Source organism: Elephantulus edwardii, unplaced genomic scaffold (assembly GCF_000299155.1).
Source record: "Elephantulus edwardii isolate Elephantulus edwardi_28Jun2011 unplaced genomic scaffold, EleEdw1.0 scaffold00199, whole genome shotgun sequence".
NCBI lineage: Eukaryota > Metazoa > Chordata > Mammalia > Macroscelidea > Macroscelididae > Elephantulus > Elephantulus edwardii.
Genome location: NW_006399949.1, coordinates 3087567 through 3110481, shown reverse-complemented (window position 1 = coordinate 3110481; position 22915 = coordinate 3087567). Strand labels below are relative to the sequence as shown.

The following is a 22915-nucleotide window of genomic DNA, read 5'->3' as shown; positions in this document are numbered from 1 at the left end:
AAAAAAAAAATTTTGGTCTCTCCTTCTGACTTTATAAATTTTTCTCCTTATAGTAGTTTTTTCCTCTAACCACCCCTTATCTTTTCACATTCCAGCCCTCTGTGGACTGCCATTTTTGTTTGAGTCCAAGGACAGAGGTGATAAAATGCTAATACCAAGACAGTCAGGAGTAGCTGTGGAATGCTTTTACATGATTTGGTTTGGGTACAGGAGAGGCATCCACTTCCGAAATGGCTTGCCTCCGGAAACTCTATGTACGGACAGTGCTCAGGCCATTCGTTCATAGGGTTGCTATGAGTCGTCTACAACTCGATGGCACCAAACAACAACAACAACAACAACAACTTCTCAAATGGAATGAGAAACTTATCTGAGAAGTAGTATTTGTGTTGCTGAAGCAGAAGCAATGCACCCTTGTCTTGCAGTGATGATAATGAACAAGGAACCAAACTCTAGTCTTTTCTACAATTTGTTGCACTCTTGAGAGAGGACAAATGATAGGTTAACTCCAAAATCACAAGAACCCAGAGCTTTGAGTCTTAGGCAGACTTCTTATTATTCCTCACTAAAAATGTCAAGCTGAAGGCAAACATTTTCAAAGTGCAGGATTTATCTGGGAAGATTTTTATCATCTATAAATGTCATGGCTTAAAATCAAGAAAGATGTGCAATGGTGCTGTGTCATCAGTTCATATCTATTCAATCTGTTGTTGTTGTTGTGTGCCATCGAGTCGCTTGCAACTCATAGTGACCCTGTGTAAAAGAGCCCTAAATTCTGCTCTATCCTGTGCCAATCTCACTATCTCTGACACTCCTACTCCTGCCACCCCCATCACTAAATCAATCCATCTCATCGAGGGTCTTCCTCTCCTGCGCTGTCCCTCCACCCTCCCAAGCATGATGTCCCTCCACAAGGACTGATCTCTCTTTGCAACATGACCAATGTATGTCAGGCAAAGCTTCAGAATCCTTGCCTCCAAGGAGCAGCCCAGCTTCACCCTCTCCAGGGCTATATGAAGAATATGGAACGAGGATTGGAGAGAGACTCAACAACCTGATATGCACCTGACACAATCATGATTACAGAAAGTGATGACGATTCGAAGCACTTCCTGCAAAAAATCCAAGACTACATACAGAGTTCAATATGGGTTACATCTCAACAACAAGGAAAAAAAAATCCTTCCCACTGGATCAAGAGGCAACATCAAGAAAGATAGAGAAAAAAATGAAGTTGTCCACAATTTAATTTTATTTAGATCTGCAATCTAAAAACTACTATCTATCTCATGGACTTCCCAATGAACAGATAACTCTACCTTGGGAAAGTCAAAACGGTACTCTTTTAGAGCCAAAGATGGTGAAACTTCTTCTCATACACTTTGGGCATGTTGTCAGGAGAGGCTAATCCTTAGAAAAAAGTGAAGGGTCAGGAAAAGGGGGTAGGACCCCCTTTTGATAGAATGACACACTGACTAAAACAATGGATTCATATGTGTCAGAGATCATGATGTCGGTGCAGGATAGGGCACGGTTTACATCTGCTGTACACAGGGTCCCAAATCACAGTCAATTCAAGGGCACAAAGAACAGCATGTATTTTAAAAAACAAAGCAACAAAAATCACAACACTGTAATTGTACTTCTCTATTTTGCTTAAGGAAGCTCTTGTGGCTTTTTGGTAAGGAGGAGTGCTACCTACCAAACCAAAGGCACACAGTTTAAATCCCAGCTGCTCTTCAGGGGAAAAAGATGGAAAATCTCTGCAGTGCAATTTACTGCCTCTGAAAACCCTTTGGAGGGGTCAGCTATGAGTTGGATCTGACTCAATGGTACCACACCACAACAACTTTGACTAAGGGAGCTCTGGAGACATAATCCATAACGCACTGTGCTGCTAATCCAAAGGCAGTCCTTCTTGGCCAGTTCAAATCCTATTGGTTACAAGGGAGAATGACAGACAATCCCTTCCCTTGTGATTTACAGCCTCATAAAACTAGCTGGTGGATCAACTAGTTATGACTTAATGACAACAATGATCTTTGTGCCTTCAATTAAAAAATCCTGAGGACACTGTACGTTAGTGTGGCACTGCTAATTAAAAGATCAGTAGTTAAAATCAACCAAATGCTCCACAGGCGAAAGAGAGGCAAGCTCTTCCCAAGTGATTTGCAGCCTCTGAAAATCTGAGGGACAGTCAGTTGTGTGTTGTGTTGGTTGTGACTCGAGGACAATTAGCTGCTGAGCTGTCATACAGTTTGTAAATCTTTACAAGGGAAGACGTCGAGAAAAAAGTGCAACAATGAATGAATGGAAATCCAAAATCTCTGTAACTGTTGATTAAAATCAGTAAAATAAGAAAGAAAAAAAGAGAGAAGACTGTCCCTCTTTCTCTTACAAAGGAGTCACTGGACTTCAACGAATGACCTTTAGGTTAACAGCTCCACACATTACACACTATGCCATCAGAGGTAGGCATTTATTATAGGGAGACATTTGTCAAAATCTGGGAGGCAGAGGGAGAGAAGGCTACTGGCATTTAGTAGGTAGAGGACAGAGATACTGCTTTCTTAACCAACCTACAGTGCACAGGACAAATCCCTACAACAAAGCATTATTCATCCTAAAATGTCAATAGGTCAAAGTGGAAAAACTCTGGCAGCTTAAAATGCTTACTGACCTGAAAACGTGCAGACTCCACTGTTTAACTGAGTCCTTGGTAATCCCACAGAAACAATGTTTAACTATGAAACTCTCTGTCCCTGGTGAGGGTTACAAACGCTGTGGGCTACAATCAAACACTGGTAATCCTCAGGGCTGACTGAAAAATATTATTCACAAATTGTTCTTGCCTCAGTGAGGAAATAATTAGTATGGTTTACTGGATTAGTCTTTGATACTCAAATTTGAGCTCATTTTTTAAAACAACCAAAATGGGTTTTAAGTTAATTTGCTGTGTCTGCAGTCTTAATTGTGTGTGGATTTCTTCAGACAGGCATATTGATCTTGGCAGAGTGGCTAAAAATTTAGCGTTCGTGCAAAAAGAATAAATCAAAATTGGCTCAATTAATTTTTTATACTTCAAAGTTTGTTAACAGTTTCTATGTTTTGTATTTATTTATGTCATTTTAGCTTTCCTCATTCTTTTCCACAATCTCCACTGAAATCCCTTTCACAAACTCACTGAAATCTTCAGCAGTATGCCATTACTGGCACAGAAGCACAATCTATTATTTGCAGATAATGAATTCCAGCCGGATCTTTCTGATAGCCCTGAACTTCTGGAAACTGTGAGATCTTGGAGATCTCTCTCTTTCTGGCTCTTACTCCTTTATTTCCCTTCCAAAGAAGACTCTGAGCCTCATTCATTTTCATTAGGTTTGTTGGGGAACAGCACTGACCTGGGTCTCTTTTTTAATATTCCCAGAACTTGGTAAATTAGAAGACCTATTAGTAGTAGGACAAGAAACACTATTACAGAAGGACATTTGAAAATAATCACATAAAAAACTGTCAGAGTAGTTATGAGCTTCATTTTACTTGTGTCATATTTGTGTTTTCAGTGTTAGAAAAGGAGTCCAGTGTGAAAGAAAGAAACTGGACCCAAGAAACGAACAGGCCTTTATTACATGGTCTGAGAAGGACGCCAAATGACCAGAAGTAGAGAAAGTAAAAATGGTGTGTCTGCAGTTAGGGATAATCTCTTTTTAAAGGGTTTTTGGGGAGGGCTTGGGAAGATGGTACCTCTTGGAATTTGAGGCTGTTAATTAACTCAGGTCAGTGCTTTCTTATCAGGCCCAGAGCTTTATCATGATTTATCTTTTGGTCTGGTCTTTGTCCTAGCTGCCCTTAAAACCATCAGGTTTCTCAAGGAGCGACTAGGCATGGGGGCAACTGCCATATTTTTTCCTCCAGGTGTGAGCTTCATAAATACTGATCAGTGGCAATGTTAAACTCATTTTCTCATCTCTACAACTAGAGAGTTGGAATACCGACATTCCATGGACATGGCAGGGGTCAATTTCAAAATATTGTGAAGCTACAGGTAGACTACCTCCCCCAGTCACTAAGAGGGATTCTAACATATTTTAGGGAAGTCCCAGGCAAGCTTTTGTTTGAAAAAAACAGGGAGAGGTTTAACTGATTTTTAATTTGTTTTAATTGGATTCTTTTTAAGAACTGCTTCAGATCTTTATTCCAAATCTATGATGTATTGTAACAGAATTCAGGCAACGTTGTTCTCTGTTCCGTAACATAAAAGATAAAATTGTATTATTTGAAATCTATTTTTTTAATTTTTATTTTATATAGGTTTGCATAAAAGTGTATACATGATATCTATTATTTTTTAAGAAAGCTGGTTTGGTTTGGTTTTTCTTTTTTTTTTGGTTGTTTGTTGTTGGATTTCCCCACCCCCCCCACCCCACCCCCAACTCTCACAAGATGTAGAAGGGAAACCAGCTGTCTGCTAGGGAAAGTAAGGTGACATATCTTGAAGAAATTCATTTTTGCTTGTTTGTCTTAATTAATTGATGGAAGACATGTGCATGGTTTAACCGTCTGGATGTGACAGAACAGGCTGAATAAATTGGTGAAAAGGGACATTAACTTTCAGAGGAGGAAGGTAACAGGGCCTTAGAATTTAGGGAGACTCTTCTCTTGGCCTCGGCCTTTTATACTCAACTCTTTCAAGGATCTTAATTACCTTCCCCAACTCTGCCCTCATTATTGGTTTCATTTATGGAATCTGTTCTTTATTTCACAAGGTTGGTTGTCCATTTACGTGCCACAGTTTGTTCCACATCCTTCACTTATTTCCCTTTGTTGTTATTACTGTTTTTAGGTGTCGTTGAGTGGGCTGCATTTTACAGCAACCCTAAGTGCAACAGATCAAAACTCAGCCCAATCGTATACCACTGCCACACTCGCTGCTGATAAAGGCATGAAATAAAATGCTCAGGCATTGTCAATCCATCTTGCTGAGTGTGCCCTTCTAACCCTCTATTCTTCCAAGCATGTTGTTGCTGTTGCTTGCCTTTGAGTCGAACACAACTCATAGCAACCCTATGAACAAAAAAGCGTGAAGCCCCTCTACAATGATTGGCATTTATCAAAGTTCATAGAGTTTCCGGAAGCATATTATTTATTAAGTGGATGCCACTCCTGCTTCCAAACCTGTTATAGTATGTTATTGTTGTTATGTGCCATTGGATCACTTGCAATGTATAGTGACCCTATGTACAGCAGCTCTACACCCTTCCCTGTCCTGAGCCAGTCTCACTAACTCCAATACACGAACCCCCATCGCCCCAGTTACTATATAAATCCATCTCATCCGGGGTCTTCCTCTTCTGCACTGTCCGTCCACCCTTCTAAGCATGATGTCCTTCTCCAAGGACCCATCTCTCCTGGCCATGTGCCCAAAGTAAGAGAGATGGAGATTCAAAATCCAAGCCTCCAAGGAAGACTTGGCTTTACCCTCTGCAGGACAGGACTATTTGTCTTCTTGGCAGTCCAAGTCCAAGAAAACTTCAAGACTCTCCTCCAGTACCACAACGTGAAGGCATCGATTCTTCTTCTGTCATCCTTAGTCATTGTCCAGCTCCCTGAAGTATAACAAGTACTTGAGAAGACCATGGTCTGGATTAGGCACACCTTTGTATCTAGGCTGATGTCATTCCAAAAGCCATGTGTTTAACGTACCAATTTGGAAACCAATAAAAATTCATGTTAAAAAAAATCTACCATTAAGTTTATCTTCATAAAGTAAACAAAATTGTAAAGTAAATTTCTACTAAGTTGAATCAATTCAGATTCAATTTAGTTGTGGATAATTAACCCCAAATCCTTTTTCCTATAAAGGTCATTTCTTATTTTTCTGCCTTAAATATGATTGCTAGAACTGCCACAAAATAATAACTCCTCTTTATTAATTTAGACTCCCTTGGTTTCAAGAAGATTCATAATCACTGATAAAGACCTTTTTATATTGATTATTTTATAACTTCTTGTCAAAGGAGTTGGTTATCTGTTGGCTTTCTTCTTTCATTCTAGTTGTGATTTGCCTGCTATTTGGTATGGCAAGTAATTTTTTTTCATTTTCCTTTCTATATTTTAATTTTTTTAATTAAATTTTTAAAATTACTTTTATTTTGGTTTAATCCTTCCACTATTATATTCCTATTGTCATGATCCTATTTGAAAGTAATTTCTATATTATTCTAGCAATTATTGCTTTTTCTATCTTTAAAAAAATACATGAAACATAGATATAATTTTACATAATTGCCTACCCTTGATGACATAAAACACTCATTCTAGTAAAAATTTTAAAAGATTTTCTTATGGCATGTTTGATTCATACACAAGAATGGAGTATATACAAGTAAGGCATAAAATACAGCCATAAATAATATAGTTCTTCCCTCACTTTTTTTTTATCCTTTGTCCTGATTCCAGAATCATTTTATCAACTTTGTATGTATTCTTTACAAATTTTATCACCAAATTCATGTAATCTTAATACGTGCATACAAATAATACTGAAATAGTCTGTGTGAGCTCTCTGAGGGCTGTTGTTTTTCGGTGTGGTCAGGCTGGCTACGACTCATAGCGGCTGCAGAAGAGCACATCTGAACCTTGCTCTATCCTCTGCCATCTACATCTCGATCTTTTTCAAGCTCATGGTGGTAGTCACGACGTCATCCAGCTCGTGGACCAGCTTCCTTTCTTTCACTGATCCACCCACCATACTCTGAGCATTGCTGTCGTGCACCACTGAGTAGGAACTGACTCTCAGATGAAGGTTTTCAGAGACAGTAAATCAAATGGGAAGATATATATTTAAAAATATATATATATACTGGTTTCTTCCAGTCAGTTGGCCAAGTGGTTGTCCTCCAGATTTCTTGACATATCCTCGTGAGCACATCTAGGGCAGCATCTTTTAGTTGAAATACATTAATTGGTATACCATCAGTTCCTGGAGCCTTATTTTTTTGCCAATTCCTTCAAAGGAACTTGAATTTCTTCCTTCATCACCATAGGCTCTTGCTCATATGTTGTTTCATGATATTCTTCTGTGTCTGCCAATTCCTTTCGGTACAGTGACTCAGTATATTCTTTCCATCTTCTTTCAATACTTCCTGGATCATTTAATATTCTGCCCAAAGCACCCTTAAGTATAGCAACTTACAGTTTAAATTTGTTCTTCAGTTCCTTGAACTTAAGAAATGCTGAGCAAGTTCAGCCCTTTTGATTTTCTGACTCCAGCTCCTTGCACATTTCATTGTTGATGCCTTTGAGCTGTGGTGTTGGAGAAGAGTATTGAATATACCATGGCCTGATAAGAAAATAAATAGGTTCAACCTAGAAAGGGTTAAACCAAGCTGCTTCTTGGAGGAAAGAATCTGAAGCTTCATCTGACATACTTTGGACATGTTGCAAGCAGGGACCATACCTTGGAGAGGGACATCATGCTTGGGAGGATGGAGGGGCAGCGCAGGAGGGGAAGACCCCCTATGAGGTAGACTGATTCAGTGACTGGGGTAATTGGGGTAGGTATATCGGAGACAGTGAGATTGGCACAGGATAGAGCAGGGTTTAGGGCTGGTGTACATAGGGTCGCTATGAGTAGCAGGCAACTTGATGGCACATAAGAACAACAACATACTGCTTTATTTATAAAGTTCATATACATTGTTTTTTCAAATTGGATCTTTCCCATTTCCTTCACCTCTGCCTCCCGCCACTCATCAAACTGTGTGATCCTGTTATTATCACCTGCCCACCTGCCCATCCTCAGTCCTCTGCTTCCAACCTCTCGGGCCCCCTGCCTTGGATCCATACTTATTCTACAATAATGGTCTTATACATTATTTGTCCTCATGGGACTGAGGAAGTTCACTTAGCATAATGCTCTACATGGGAAGATATTGTCCATCTTTTTTCCATGGAGCAGCTGGTGGATCTGAACTATGTATTTTGGGGTTGACAGCACAATTCCCTACCAGTAAGCCACCAAAGCTTTGTATTATATTGCTTTTCTAACCTTCACTCTTAATCTATGCCCACATTTTACACAAAATGCCATGGGAAAAGGGACATAAAATTCCTTCAAAGGAATAGGTATTTATGATTGTTTATCAAATAAATTAAGAACCTTTATGGGTTTTAATTCTATCAGAGCCTGTGACTTGTAAATTGCTTCTGCAGTGGCCTGTTTTTCTCTTCTCCCATTAATCATCTCAATACCCTTCTTTTCAGATGTAATCTCACTGTAAATAATTTCTAAGGGGTTCTGGTAGCACAATTTTAAATATTCAGAAGTGAGTAACTAAAATGGTCTCAGGAGAAAAGACCTGGTGATCTATTCCTGTAATGACTACCCATCGAATGAATCCATTTGTGTTGAAATAAGTCTGACTTGTAGGAACCTTAGATGACAGAGTAGAACCATCTCAAGGTGCTTCTGAAGCTGTAATATGGAGCCATAAATATCTTTCTCTCACAGATAAATTGGTATTTTCAAAATGTGGGCCTTTTGCTTGTCAGTTGAGCACTTAAGAACTGTACCTTCAGGACTTCATCCCATAAAAGAAACCTCACAGAGTAGCTTTGCTCTGCCATGTAGGCCATTGTAAGTCAAACAACATACTGCTGTTGCCCTCCAACAACAATGAGAAGAAAATCAATAAGACAAAAGATGGGAAAGAAGAAACTAGGGAAATAAAGTTAGAGAACAAAGTTGAGGCAAAAAGTGTGTGATAAAGTGAAACCAGCCTTTGAAAACAGTCCTTCGCAGTTCCATTCAGTACTGGCGATATATACAAGGCAACTCCAGGAGCGCCACTCAGAAGGATGACCACAAACCATTTTTTCCAAAAATGTGTTTTGGCTACTTGGCAATCAGGACAATTCTGGTGGAATTGCAGTTAGAAAGTCAGACAGCAGGAAAGGAGAGATGACTTAAAAAGACAGAAAAAGAATTCTTGAAGAAAAGCTGAATGGAAAAAAGGGGGGGGGGAGGACAGGAGAAATAATTTTTCCTAACGAGAAATGCAAAATTTTCCACCAGACAACTGTAACTCTTGGCTGACTGGTCATGCGTATCATGTGAATGAACATACAGTGTGGGTGAGGTACTCCAGGAAGCTCTGCCTCACGTCTGCTCTGTGTTCCAGAGTAGGGCTACTGCAGGTCTCAAGTGCACTACTGGTTCACCACACTACGCCTCAGGAGCTAACTGCGCCACTGCCACTCTGTGGAGAAGGGGAGGGGGGAATAATAAGGTTGTCATTGAGTTGATCTCTACTCAAATGCTTCGGAGAAGAATGGTGCTCCACGAGAACCTTTAAGAAGAAAGCAGATCACAAATTGTTCCCTAAAATGCCTCTGTGTGGATTTGAACCACCAACTTGTGGGTTAGCAGCTGAGCACAGACCGTGGACCTATAAATGAATTACAAATTAGAATACCTATATCCAGAACCCAACTCCACTTGCAGATCTCCCAGGTAAGTGATAGAGACTCCTTCATGATCTCTGAGGGGTCAAAGACCTGTAACATTAAGTTCCTTGATTTTGACCTATAATGTAAAGTTCCAATGGTTATCATTCTCCTCCTTTTGACTGACCACATTTCTATGAGCTTGAGAAAAGCACGCTCACACACACCCCTTCTCTCTCATTCATACTTTACCATTCAAAGCAGTTATTTTTCTTAAAGGCAGAGAGTTAAGCAAGATGTTCTTTTGGAGTTCTTCCAGCTCTAAGATTTGTGATTCTAAGAAATCCAGTTTACTCAAGTTCTTTACCAATCAATACAAAATAACCATTCTTATGCCAAATCTGGTGGTTTGTTTGTTTTGTTTTTAGTTTTAGATGACCCAGCCACCTTTCAGGGTACACTAAGTCAATCAAGAGGCAAGCTGGCATTTTATCTAATATTTTCACAAACATTCCACATAGATCAGATATATCTTTGAGATTTATCATTGGGCAAAGAATATTAGTGAGAGAATTAATTTGATTCTCAAAGATGGAATCTACAAAGAGACAGTTTACTAATTTGCTGTATTAAAATCTATGATTCACTTTCCTAAACGAGAGATAACATGTAAGTACTTGCTATTCTTCTCTCAGATGTCAGATTCGCTGGCACTTAATATTTAACGAGGATAATAAGTTACTGATAAAGAGTTGGCCAGGCCTTCAAATGGACAACATTCTTCAAGAACACAACTGACATTCTAGCTTCTTATCAGACAGGGTCTAAGAACTGAGTAGGAAAAGAATTCCCCAGATTCCCTTTTTAAATAGAATGTATGTGTTGATTTAAAAAGGGGACTTGGTAGCATAGCAGCTAAGCAGTAGGCTGAAACTTATCAGTAGCTCCGAAGGAAAAAGATGTAGCAGTCTGCATCCTTAAAGACTACAGCCTGGTCAAAGTTTAGCAGGACAGTAAGCAATAAATGGAGAAGATATGGAAAGACTGGAACTCTCATACACTGTTGGTGGGACTGTGAAATGGTATAACCACTCTGGAAAGTAGTTGGCATTTCCTCAAAAAGCTGAATACAGATATTCCATAAGACCCAGCTATTTCACTGCTAGGAAGTATTATGGTTGTTGCTGTTGCTATGCGAGTCATGTTGACAATGACTTGTTGTGACCTGTATAAAATAGCTCTGAATCCTGCTTTATCTTGAGCCAATTTCACTGTTTCTGACAAATCTACCCTTATTACCCCAATTATTGTGTAAACCTACCTCATCTGAGGTCTTCCTCTCCTGCACTGTCCTTCCACTCTTCCTAGCATGATATCCTTCTCCAAAGACTGGTTCCTCTGGCTACATGCCCAAAGTATGTGAGATGGAGTCTCAAAATCCTTGCCTCCAAGGAGCAGCTTGGTTTCACCCTCTCCAGGACAGACTTATTAGTTTTCTTGGCAGTCTATGATATGTCCAACACTCTTCTCTAATACCATAACTCAAAGGCATCAATTCTTCTGTCATCTTTGGTCATTGTCCAGCTTTCTGATGCACAGCAAGTAAAGACCATGACCTGATCAGGTGCTCCTTGGTCTCTAGACTGATAAATTGCTCTTCTGCAATTTGGAGACATCCCTGACAGTAGATTTCCCTAATGCATTTTGTCTTTTGATTTTCTGACAGTGTTGACTGTGGAACAAAGAAAGCCCAAACTATCAACAGTCTGTTGAGCTTCACTTTATATTGCAAACTACAGTCCTTGACCCTCTGCAGCAAATGCTTCATGTCCTCTTCAGTTTCAGCAAGTGAGGTAGTGTCATCTACATAACGCAGGCTGCTGTTGAGTCTTCCTCCAATACTGATGCTATAATCCTCCTCACAAAGTCCAGCCTCTTGATCAATCTGTTCTGAATACAGATTGAAAAGGTATGAAGATAGGACACATCCCTACCACACTCCTTTTCTGATTTTGAACCATGCAGTGTTTCCTTGATTTGTCCTGATGACTGCCTCCTTATCCAAGTATAGGTTTCACATGACCACAATGAAGTGTTTTAGGATTCCCACGCTTCTCAAGGTTAGCTACAATTTGTTGTGACCCATGCAGTGGATTGAAATGCCTTTGCATACTCAATGAAGCACAGATAGACATTGCTCTGATACTCTGCTTTTGACCAAGATCCATCTGACATCGGCAATGATTTCCCTAGTGGCAAGACCTCGTCTAACCCCAGTTTTTATTTCTGGTAATTCTGATTCAATGTACTCTTCCAGTCACTTTTAGATTATCTTTAACAGGATTTTGCTTGCATGGGATATTAGTATATACAGTTCTCTAATTTACACATTCTACTGGATCACCTTTTCTTGAATGAGAATACATCGATGAAAACAGAACTCAGACCCAAATGGAGATTTGTACACTTATGTTTATAGGAAGCGGACGATAATAGCAAGAACATGGAAGCAGCCCAACTGTCCATCAACAAACGACTGGATTGAGAAACTGTAGTACATTCATATGATGGAATACTATGCAAAACTTAGGAACAATTCTTCTGAAAAATAATATATAACAATAGGAGAGGCTAGAGAGCATTATGCTGAGTGAACTAACTCAGATTCCTAAGGACAAATACTGCATAAAACCATTATTGTAAAATCAGAAGGATAACTAGTAAGATATGTGTAGAAATCCAAAATGGGAAGGGGAAAAGGAAAGAGGTCTGAGGGTAGAGACAATGTGGGGAAATCATGAAGTCCTAGAGCCTGATGGGTGAAAGGAGGAGGTGAAAGGATTAGGAATGATCCCATGGTAAAAGTGAAAGATAGGATAAGAGTGGGCATAGATCAATGGTGACTAATTTTAATTACTCATTTTCATGTATGGGGATTATCGTAAGAAACAGAATATGAACAAAAAAATAAGAAAAATTTAAAAATATGGCCACTGCCTTCTGAAGGGGGGAAAAAATTTATATTCCTAGAGAACATCCTGTTCAAAATTTAAACTGTGGCTTTCAAGTATGAACTGTGAAAGAAAGGACAGATGTACCACTACAATATTCAAATATATTTGGGCTTGTACAGTATTTTGGTGTATGTGCATTTCATACATATACATACATACATTATATATATTAAATAAATATATACAAATAAATTTTTATATATGTATATATATATGTATGTATTTGCTGTTGTGAGCCGTCAAGTCAGAACTGACCCCATGGCTGACCCTCCAGCAGGTTTTCAGAGGCAGTTAATTGCATGGAAGGAGATTTTTCACCCTTCTCCCACATATAAATAAATGAATCCAAAATTTTTAAAAAAATATATTATAGTGTGCAAATCCTATGTTGTTATGTGGCATCAAGTCAACTCATAGCAACTGTCTAAACAATACATCAGAATCTTGCCTGATCTGCACCGTCCTCAGCTTCTCTGTCATGCTCGAGTTTACTGTTAGAATCACTGTGTCAGCCCACCTTTTTGAGGTTCTTCTGCTCTTTCAGTGGCTCTGCACCTTTTCCAGTATGGTATCTTTTTCAAAGGATTGATCCCTCCTGACAACATGCCCAATGTATGTTGAGACAGAGTTTCATCATCCTTGAGTCTATGAAGCAACCCTGTTTGCAATTTCCCAAGACAGACTTGTTTGTTCTTTTGGCCATCCATGGAGTGTTCAGTAATCTTCACCAATACTACAACTCAAAGGCATCAATTTTTCTTCCATTATCCTTAATCATTGTCCAATTTTCAGATTTAAGAAGCAACTGAAAAATCATGGATGGCTTGGATCAGGTGCACTTAAGTCTTTAAACTGACATCATTGCTCTTTAGCACCGGAGGCAGCTCCATGACAGTTTGTTTTCCCAATGCAACATGTCTTTAGATTTCTTGACTACTATTCCCATGGGTGTCGATTGTGGATCCAAGTAAAATGAAATTGTTAAGAACCTCAATCTTTTCTCCATCTATCATGATGTTGCCTATTAGTTCAATGGTAAGGATTTTTGTTTTGTTGCTGTTGAGATATAATCTCTGTGGAAGGTTTTACTCTTTGAACCCCTACAACAAGTACTTTGAGTTCTTTTCATTTTACGTAAGCAAAAATTGTGTGTCTACATAATACAGGTTGTGATGTGTCTACCTCCAATCATGGTATCACGTTCTTCTTCCAGGTTCTCAAGTTATTTGCTCAGTATACAGACAGAATAGATATGGAGAAAGGATACAACATGGACTTTCCTGATTTTAAATTGTGCTGTGTTCTCCTGTTCTATTTTGTACAATTTCTTCTTGGTCTATGTATAAAGCATTGGCATCCTATAGAAATTCTATATCAGCCATTAAACTCTGTCCTTTAGGGACACTATTAATTAGAATCAACTCCAGAGCAACTGGATTAAGTTATCAAATAAATCACAAATGCAAGGGGAATATAAGTCTTATTATCTGAGAAAATAACTGTTAGGACAACTTCAGAATTGCTATATGAAGAAAACCAAATCAACACCTTTTAAAAAATAATTTTAAACAAAAGAATATATTCTACATATGCAGATGACACAACCCTGCTTACTGAAACTGAGGAGGACCTGAAACGCTTGCTGCAGAGGGTCAAGGACTGCAGTCTTTAATATGGATTGAGACTCAATATCAAGGAGACAAAGATTCGCACCACTGGACCAATTGGCAGCATCAGGATGGATGGAGAAGAGATTGAGATTGTTAACAACTTTAGTTGGCTTGGCTCCACAGTCAACACTCTTGGCACCAGCAGCCAGGAAATTAAAAGACGTATTGCGATGGGAAAGTCTGCTATTAGGGACCGTTCCAAAGTGCTGGGGAGCAATGGTGTCACTCTGGAGAATAAGGTGCCTCAGATACAGGCCATGGTCTTGGCAATCACTTGTTATGCATCAGAGAGTTGGGCAATGACTATGGAGGCTAGAAGGAGAATTGATGCCTTTGAGCTCTGGTGCTGGAGAAGAGTATTGAGAGCGCCATGGACTGCTAAGAAAACAAACAGATTCATCCTAGAGAGGGTTAAAACAGGCTGCTCCTTGGAGGCAAGGATTCTGAGGCTTTGTCTAACATACTTTGGACATGCTGTAAGGAGGGATCGGTCATTGGAGAGGGACATCATGCTTGGGAGGGTGGAGGGACAGCGCAGGAGGGGAAGACCCTCTATGAGGTGGATTGATTCAGTGACTGGGGTAATCGAGATGGGTGTGTCAGAGGCAGTGCGATTGGCACAGGATAGAGCAGGATTTAGGTCTGTTGTACATAGGATCACTATGAGTCGCAAGCGACTTGATGGGACATAACAACACGACATAGGTAAAAAATTTAAACATAGAACATATATATATTTTTTTTATTCTGTTAATGTGACCTATATGATGTTGTCTTGTCTTTGATTTTAAATTTCTTCTCTAATACTGTCATCTTAGAAAGGGAAAGCAAGTAATAAAAAAGAATGAGGATAAGCAAATTCCTTGAGCGTATTTATTTTTTCTGGTTTTGGAAATACAAATTAAACACATGGCCAGAAACCACTATTAAGATGGATTATGACCATGATAAGAGGGGTTTGGGGAGAGAACATGAGGAAGAAGATGGGATTGCCCAACTTCATGGAATTCCTTTCTTCTTGTTATTATTTAGTCTCAAGAAGAAAATCAAAGGTCAAATGACACAATGCACCAACTCACAAACAAAACATGCAGAGACTGAACTTGTTTTATGTAAACACCAAATAAACACTTCTTCTCTTTCTCTTTTTCTTTCTTTCTTAAATGGTCAGGAAGAGTGAGGAAAGAAAGCAAATAAAAATAAAACAAGACAACAAAAACCAGATTATTTTGATGCTGTTAAAGCTTTCCTAATTACAAAGGACATAGAGAAGAAAGAAAATGTCTTTAAGTATTTTGCTCACTTTGGTTTAAAGCAATAATATATGTAAAACAAGCTTAATATGGCATTGATTTTTCTGATGCATAGTGGAAATTAATCACATTTGTATTAGTCCCTTGTGATTCTAATAATAATCCAGCTCTGAAACTTCTTTAGGAAATAGGTAAGTGACTAAGATAGTCTTCATTTTAAGTCTTCATTTCTCTCAAAGAGAATAAGAAACTATACCAATTAACTAAAAACAAAGCTTAAAATGATAAAAGTAATCTTGATATGGCATTTAATTAAGGTAGAAATGATAAACTGCTGAGAAATATGGAGGGAATGAAGGAAGTTCTCACAAAAATATTTTTTTTTACATTAAACTGTGATAATAGCTATAGAAAGGCATTAGGTCTTTTGTTCATAGAGTCTCTCTGAGTCGACCTTGACTTGACGGCAATCAACAACAACAACAAACTATGATATGTACAATTTCAAGAAGTAGCATATGATCAAGAACCAATGGTAATGAAGGAAGATGTGCAAGGTGCACTGAAGGCACTAACACAATATAAAGCCCTAGGAATTGACTAGTTTTCAATATGGATTAACACGCCCTGGAGGAAATGCAACCAGAGTGCTCCATGAAGGCAAAGAGGACAAATCTAGGTCTCACATACTTTGGGAATGTTGCTTGGAGAGGGACATCATGCTTGGAAAGGTGGAGAATCAGCAAAAGAGAGGAAGATCTTCAACCAGATTGACTGCAGCAATGAGCTCGAATGTGTCAAAAACTTTGAGGATGGCATAGGATAGGACAGGGTTTAGATTTGTTGTTCATAAGGTCACTATGAGTTATACTTAACAGCACCTAACAACAGCAACAATTTAGATTATATCTAAATTTCAGGAAAATTAAATTCCTCACCCTGGAAAAACATCATAATGTTGTTGTTGTTGTTGTTGTTGTGTGCCATTAAGTTGCTTGCAGCTCGAAGCAACCCTATGTAAAACAGTCTGAACTTTGACCTATCCTGAGCCAATTTCACTGTCTCTGACACACCTATCCCTATTACCCCAGTCATCTGTCTCAATATGTAGCCTCTTCCTCTCTTGAGCTGTCCCTCCAACTTTCCAAGTATGATGTCCTTCCTCAAGGACTGGTCCCCCCTGACCACATGCCCAAAATGTGTGAGACAGAGCTTTAAAATCCTAGCCTCCAAAGAGCAGTGTGGTTTTACCCTCTCCAGGATAGACTTGTTTCTGTCTTGGAAGTACATGATATGTTCAGTACCACAATTCTCCAGCACCACAACTCAAAGGCATCATGATAGATGGAGAAAAGTCTGAAGTTGTTAGGAACTTCACTTTACCTGGATCCACAAATAATACCCATGGGAGCAACTTTCAAGAAATCTAAAGAGAGGTAGCACTGGGAAAGTCAGCTGTCAAGGATCTCTCCAAAAGGCTAAGGAGCATCCAACAGTGTCAGCTTAGAAACTGAACTGCACCTGATCCAAGCTAGGACATTATTGATAACTTTCTATGTATCTGAAATCTGAACAAAGAGTAAGGATGATAGAAGAAGAATTGAAGTCTCTTTGTCTTGTGGTGCTGGAGCAGAGTACTGAGCGTCCCACTGAATGACAAAAACCAAGCAACACTTTCTTGGAACGTGTGCCACCAGTGTGCTCCTTAAAGGCAAGGACAGTGAGACGTCAACTCACATATGTTGGGCATATCATAAGGAGGGGTCAATCTTTGGAAAAATCCATCATTCTGGGGAAAGAGGAGGGTCAAAGAAAGAGAGGAAGACCTTCAACAAAATGGACTGACATAGTCGTTTAGCAATGATGCGCTTGAGCATATCAGAGAGGTTAGTGCAGGATAGGGCAAGATTCAGAGATGTTGTACAGACTGTTGCTGTGAGTTGAAGTCAACTGGATGGAAACTAACAATAACAACAACGACGACGAAAACAGCATGATTTGTACAGGCAGGGAAGGAGGAATGAGAAAAAGGAACAAGTAAACTAATAATAAGAATTATGTTTTCAGTACTTTCTGACAACTAAGTCTTCTCTCAGGCACTTTACCCTAAATTTATCAGCTCTTCTAGTTAAATAAATAAAGCAAAACCATTGCCATCAAGTTTGGTTGCCATCAACCGTCCTGTAAGGCAGAGCAGAATTGTCTCATAAGGTTGCTAAGGCTGTAATCTTCACAGAAGTTGACTATTGTATCTTTCTCTCACATAGCCGTTTTCACTTAAAGCCTGTTTCCACCAAGTCTGAACCAACTCATAGCTGACACTCTACTGAGTTTCTGAGGCTTAAAATCACCCAGAAAGAATGAAACTGCCCATATGTATTCCGCAGAGCCACTGGGTGCATGTGAACTGCCAGAGAGGTGGCACCTTGGGATGGTGGCGCAACTCTTAACAGGCAATTTTGCTAGCAGCTGAACACTAAGCCATTCCACCACCAGGGTTTGCTCTCTTAAACCTCCTCTAACTCAACTGGGCATTTCCTATTTTCATTCTCTTTTTAAATAGAAAAACTAAAACTCCGAAAGTATAGGAATTTGCTCCCAGACACACTGCTAGAAACTTGAAGGAATAAAAAAAATGTCATCCCAGAAATATCTCATTTTATGTTTGGTCCAAAAGAAGAGACAACATCAGAAAAGCGTCAGACACAACTTGATCAAGAACTGATTATTCCCTTTGGCTGGAGGCTAACAGAGAGAAGATGGGACCGGGAAGGCTAAAGCTCAAATAGTCTGTGAAGGAAGCTGGATTAAATGAGACTTGACTTGGAGATACCACTGAAAATTTCTGAGCAGAAATCATGAAATGAGATTTTTAGATTTTAGGCTATGAATCCAGAGTTACCTTTTACAACTTAAATGATACAAACAAAAAGGTTGAAGAGTTGTGTCCTGGCTTTAAATAGCACAGTGGAAACAGGAGCCAGGTGGAACCACTGTCTCAAAGCGGTTCAGTCAGATTTCCAACATGTCAGGTCTTGAAGTGGATTTTCTACTGATCAGGCATTAGGATAAGTGCAGTAAGTGTCGGCTAACCCATAGAAAAAGGACCTATTCATTTCTGGAGCTGTCCAAATCTGAGCAAGAGCACAGCCCCAGAGACTCCTGCCTTCCCTGGGGCCTGAAGCCACCAGGGGCAGGGGACACAACACAAGCAGGTGCCTCAATTATGGTTGAGCTCAGATGCCTGGATGCCAGGCCTGTGCTCATTCCAGAAAATCATGTTAGCTCTGCCGCAAAGTGCAATCAACAGTGTGTGAGCTCCTTTCCTCAGCATTGAAATGAGAAATGGAACTTGACAAGTCTGAGTTTATAATTCTCATTCTTTCTCCCCCGTTCACCAGCACCCAACAGGATCTCCTTCCAGAGTGGTAGCTCTGAGATCTTTGGGAATGGCAGTGTGAGGGCTTCTGTAGTTTTAAAGTACCATAACAGAGACTCACTACTGTTTTATCATCTCTACGTGACCTTCCAGTTGAAGTATAATTTCCAGTTGACAGACAAGTCTCAAAATCTGTCTCCAAAGTTTTTGGTGAATTCAATGTGACCCAGTATTATCCTTTTAAGGCACAAATTGGGCACTGAAGTTATAACTAACTCAACAATACAGGGAATAATCATATCCAGGTGCATGCAAGAGCACTCACAGATTTTATCATTAGGAATGAACATGTTAGCATCCATATCTCTGTGCGTGCATGTGTGTTTTGCATTCCCAGGAAGCTAAACAAATGTTAAAACTCTCAAGTGTAAGGGAGACCTGGAAAACATGATGCACTGTATCAAAGGCACTATTGTGCTTACAAAGACACTATTGCAAGCGCCACTATCAAAAATGAGTGTAAAATGGGTGAAACTGTTTCTTCCCTAAGAGACAATGAATCACAAAATGCAAGAATTTTTGCCTGTAAGAAATAGAGGTGAAGTCAGAAAAGTAAGATTTTTGCTGTTTTCAGACCCACCTGAAATCGGCACATCTGAAAGCAGCTAAGGCAGTTTTTAAAAAAAAAAAAAAAATTGTGTTAACCTTATTGGCTAATTATATTACAACAAAGTATCATGGAGATGTATACTCATTACTTGTTTCTGTTATCAATTTACTGAAAAAATGTAAGGCATGTTAGACCTGTGGCATCACAACTTCATTTCTTTTGACTTCTAACCTGAAAAAAACTAGCTGGAGAATGAGTGAGCAATTTAACATCAACAATTATCAGATTCATTACAGAATCAAAGAACACATGATAGTTTTTATAGAATTTTTTGTTGTTGTTAAGTGCCGTCGAGTTGTAGGTGACTCATAGCGACCTGATGAATCAAAGTCCTCGACAGCTGCGTGGCTTTCATCCTTTCTCCATGTTCATAGGATTTCCCGAGGCAAGCTATTTATGGAAGTGGATGTCACTCATAAATATGGATTCCCTTTCTGGACCTAAAAAACCAAAAATGTTTCTGAATGTGACAGATCCCTTGGCAATACCACATATTATACAACTGGTAAGTGTTACAGAGGCCAAACTCTCCCAGCCTTGTTCTAGTCTAGGCAGTGGCTGATAATACCCTCCGTCAAACACTCAAGGTCTGCTCTCTGATTAATAGTTACTGATTTCCTTAACACAACTAAAAACTGTGTCAATCATTTAAATGCTATCATATTTATACTTGATGCATGCCCTGGCAAATCCATCATGAGCCACAAAGCAATGTCAGACAAGTTCTGCAAATGACTCAGGTGTTCTCTTTATTTCCTGTCTAAGACATCACCAGTCTACAAACTCTAGGACCTTGACCATACCCCCAGGCCTTAAGAGTTAGTCACAGTTGTGATTTCATGACCTCCACAGACAGCTGCAAATCCCAAGGCAGCTCTGTCACCTGTAAGGGCAGACAGTGTAGATTGAACAGTGACTGGTCTTTGGATATCTGCACATGGTGTGCATTTGTTCTGCTTCAGAGACATAAGCGTGGTCCACTGGAAGCATGACTGACCAACCAGCCCTGGGGGCTGTGACCTCTTTCCAAGAGCTGTAGAAGAAATGCTGATATACTGGCATAGGAAATCAGCAGGAGAGGAGTATGTTTAAATATATAAATGCAGCACTTGCAACTTTGAGCGTTCTGAGGAAGGGGAAGGTCCCGGTATTAAGGCTAGTAACTCTTTGCAGAAGCATCCAGAAATGTCTTCAAAAATGTGGATGTGAGGAAACCTGTCAGTATATACTCCCACTGATGAAAGCTTCAGGCAAGTTGAACACAGACATACACACTGACGCACGCACACACGAACAAGGAAATACTGGGTCACTAATGCAGCCCTCTCAGTATTCTGAGTGACTTGAAGGTGAATAATGCCCACCTACTGAATCTAGAAGCCCCTTTACCAAAAGATTAAAGGCAGCACTTTGGTGAATCCGTTTAAGTGAGAGCGCCTCATACAGATGCATCCCTTCCAATTGCTCCTTTTCTTCTCTTTTGATCTCTTTTCTTTAGTTATAACTCTGCTGTTTTAAACTTTAGAGGAAAGGTGTAGACTAGAGTGTAAAAGGGGTAAGGGAGTTCAGACAAAAGAGAAATCGAGGTGCAGTCAAACTAAGACATGAACAGAGAAACCTTGCATTAGACCCTGTTGTACCAAAATCTCAGAATTGAGTGCTAAATGGGTACTCTAAACATCAGTTTATCAGTATCGACTTCAGATTGAGAAAGAAATGGATCCTGAGAGAAAGAAAATTACTTGCTCAAATTCCGCTAGGAACGGGGCAGGAACCACCAATATTGCTATATTCACAAGCACAATAAAGAAAGGTATTAAGGAAACCAAATCTCAAAGTCTGAAGGACAGCGGCAACAATATATACGAACTTTGTAAATAAGCCAATAGAAAATAAAATTTTAAAAATAATTTTAAAAGAGAGCCAGAAACAGCGGGGAAGCCTCCAGCGCGCATTCCAGACCCTCCAGGAGAATCAGCTGTGGGAAAGCGCACGCTTCTGAGTACCTTGATGTAGGCCCGCTGCAGGTAGTTGTAAGGCACTCTGCGCTGGAAGTCACTGCGCACGTCTTCGCTCACGTGGTGACGGGACACCGGCCCCCCAAGGCGCTGAGTCTCACAGCTTCGGTAACAACGAGCCCTTTCCAGCACCGCGCGGAAAAAGGGCAGCTCGGCCCCGGGGCCGGCGCCGGGTGGCGCAAGCGGGCGGCGCGCGGAGCAGTGGCGGGAGCAACGCGAGTGTATTTCCCGCAGGCGCCGGTGGCTGCGCAGCGCTGCTTCCAAATCACGCACGGCGCTCGCGTAGTCCCCGGTGTAGTAGGCGGCCACGCCACTGGCGTAGAGCAGGTCGTAGGGTTGCAGAGGCCCGGGAACAGGTTCCAGCTCCGGGCTCGAACTGTCCGGCGGGCTACCCCACAGCAGTGGCAGGAGCAACAGCAGCAGCAGCAGCGACGGCGACACCCAGATGCGCTCCCGCATCCTCCGCCGTAAGGAAGCGCGAGGTGGCCACACTCTAGAGATAGTTGCGGGGTGTTTCACGTTTCTTATTACCCTCTCAGGATTGCGAGGACCCCACAGCAAAGGGCCGGTTCCGAGAGCCCCAGGTGACCGCCGGCTTTTCAAGGACTGAATGGCTAGGCCCTGCCCCAGCCACTGCTTTTAAAGGGACGCCCACAGCTCGCACGCTCCTCCTGCTGCCAAGCCTCAGCGAGCCGGCTCTCTGCGCGCCCTGCAGGCTCGGAACAGCCAGGGCCATGGACTGGAGCGCCAGCGCGGGAGCGAGCGCCGCCGCGTGAGGCCCCGCTGGATGAGGAGCTGCGCACGTGGGGTCCCTTCTAGGCTGCAGAAGTGGACACTCTTGCTCTCTTATTAGAGATGGAAGAAAAGCCAGAGTAGTAAAGTTAGGGCGCCAATCATTTTCTGGAGCTTGCACATGACCTCACAGTTCTCTCACTCTCATAGGCTGCCTGAAGTTTCATCTCAGGCAATGAGGAAAGCACCATTGAGCCTACTGGTCCACCTACAGATTTGTGAGAAGAAAAGTGATGTACGAAGTTTATACAGCTGAGAAATGGCTAAAGAACTCGATCTTGCTTAATGTTATAAATGATTCAGATTGAAATTGACTCATAGCTGACCCTGCAGCAGGTTTTTAGAGGCAGTAAAACACTAGGTGTAGTAAACTGACCATACAGCTGGTACAGAACAGAGTAAAGGGTTTTTAAGGCCCAGGATCCAGCCATCTTTCCAGAGGATCAATGGGTTGATTTGAACTGCGTGCCTCGGAATGGATAGTAAATAGCCACTTGCGCTGCAATCCCAAAGGCACGCAGTTCGAATCCACCAGCTTCATCCTCAGAAAAAGGACGGGCACTCTTCTCCAGTGCAATTAACTGTCTTTGAAAAGCTGCCTGAGAGTCAAGTCCCACAGAGAACACGCAAAGTACGCTACCAGTCAGTTTCTGACTCAAAAGGAAGTGAGCG

General features: G+C 40.6%; 1 protein-coding gene across 1 annotated transcript in view; it reads right to left on the bottom strand.

The window, feature by feature from the left end:
* LEPREL1 (leprecan-like 1) overlaps positions 1-21910 on the bottom strand; it is a 264589-nt gene extending 242679 nt beyond the window's left edge. The window contains exon 1 of the mRNA XM_006897062.1: positions 21440-21910. Coding sequence (XP_006897124.1) covers positions 21440-21910 — 471 coding nt within the window. The remainder of the gene's footprint in view (positions 1-21439) is intronic.
* Positions 21911-22915: the final 1005 nt, after the last annotated feature.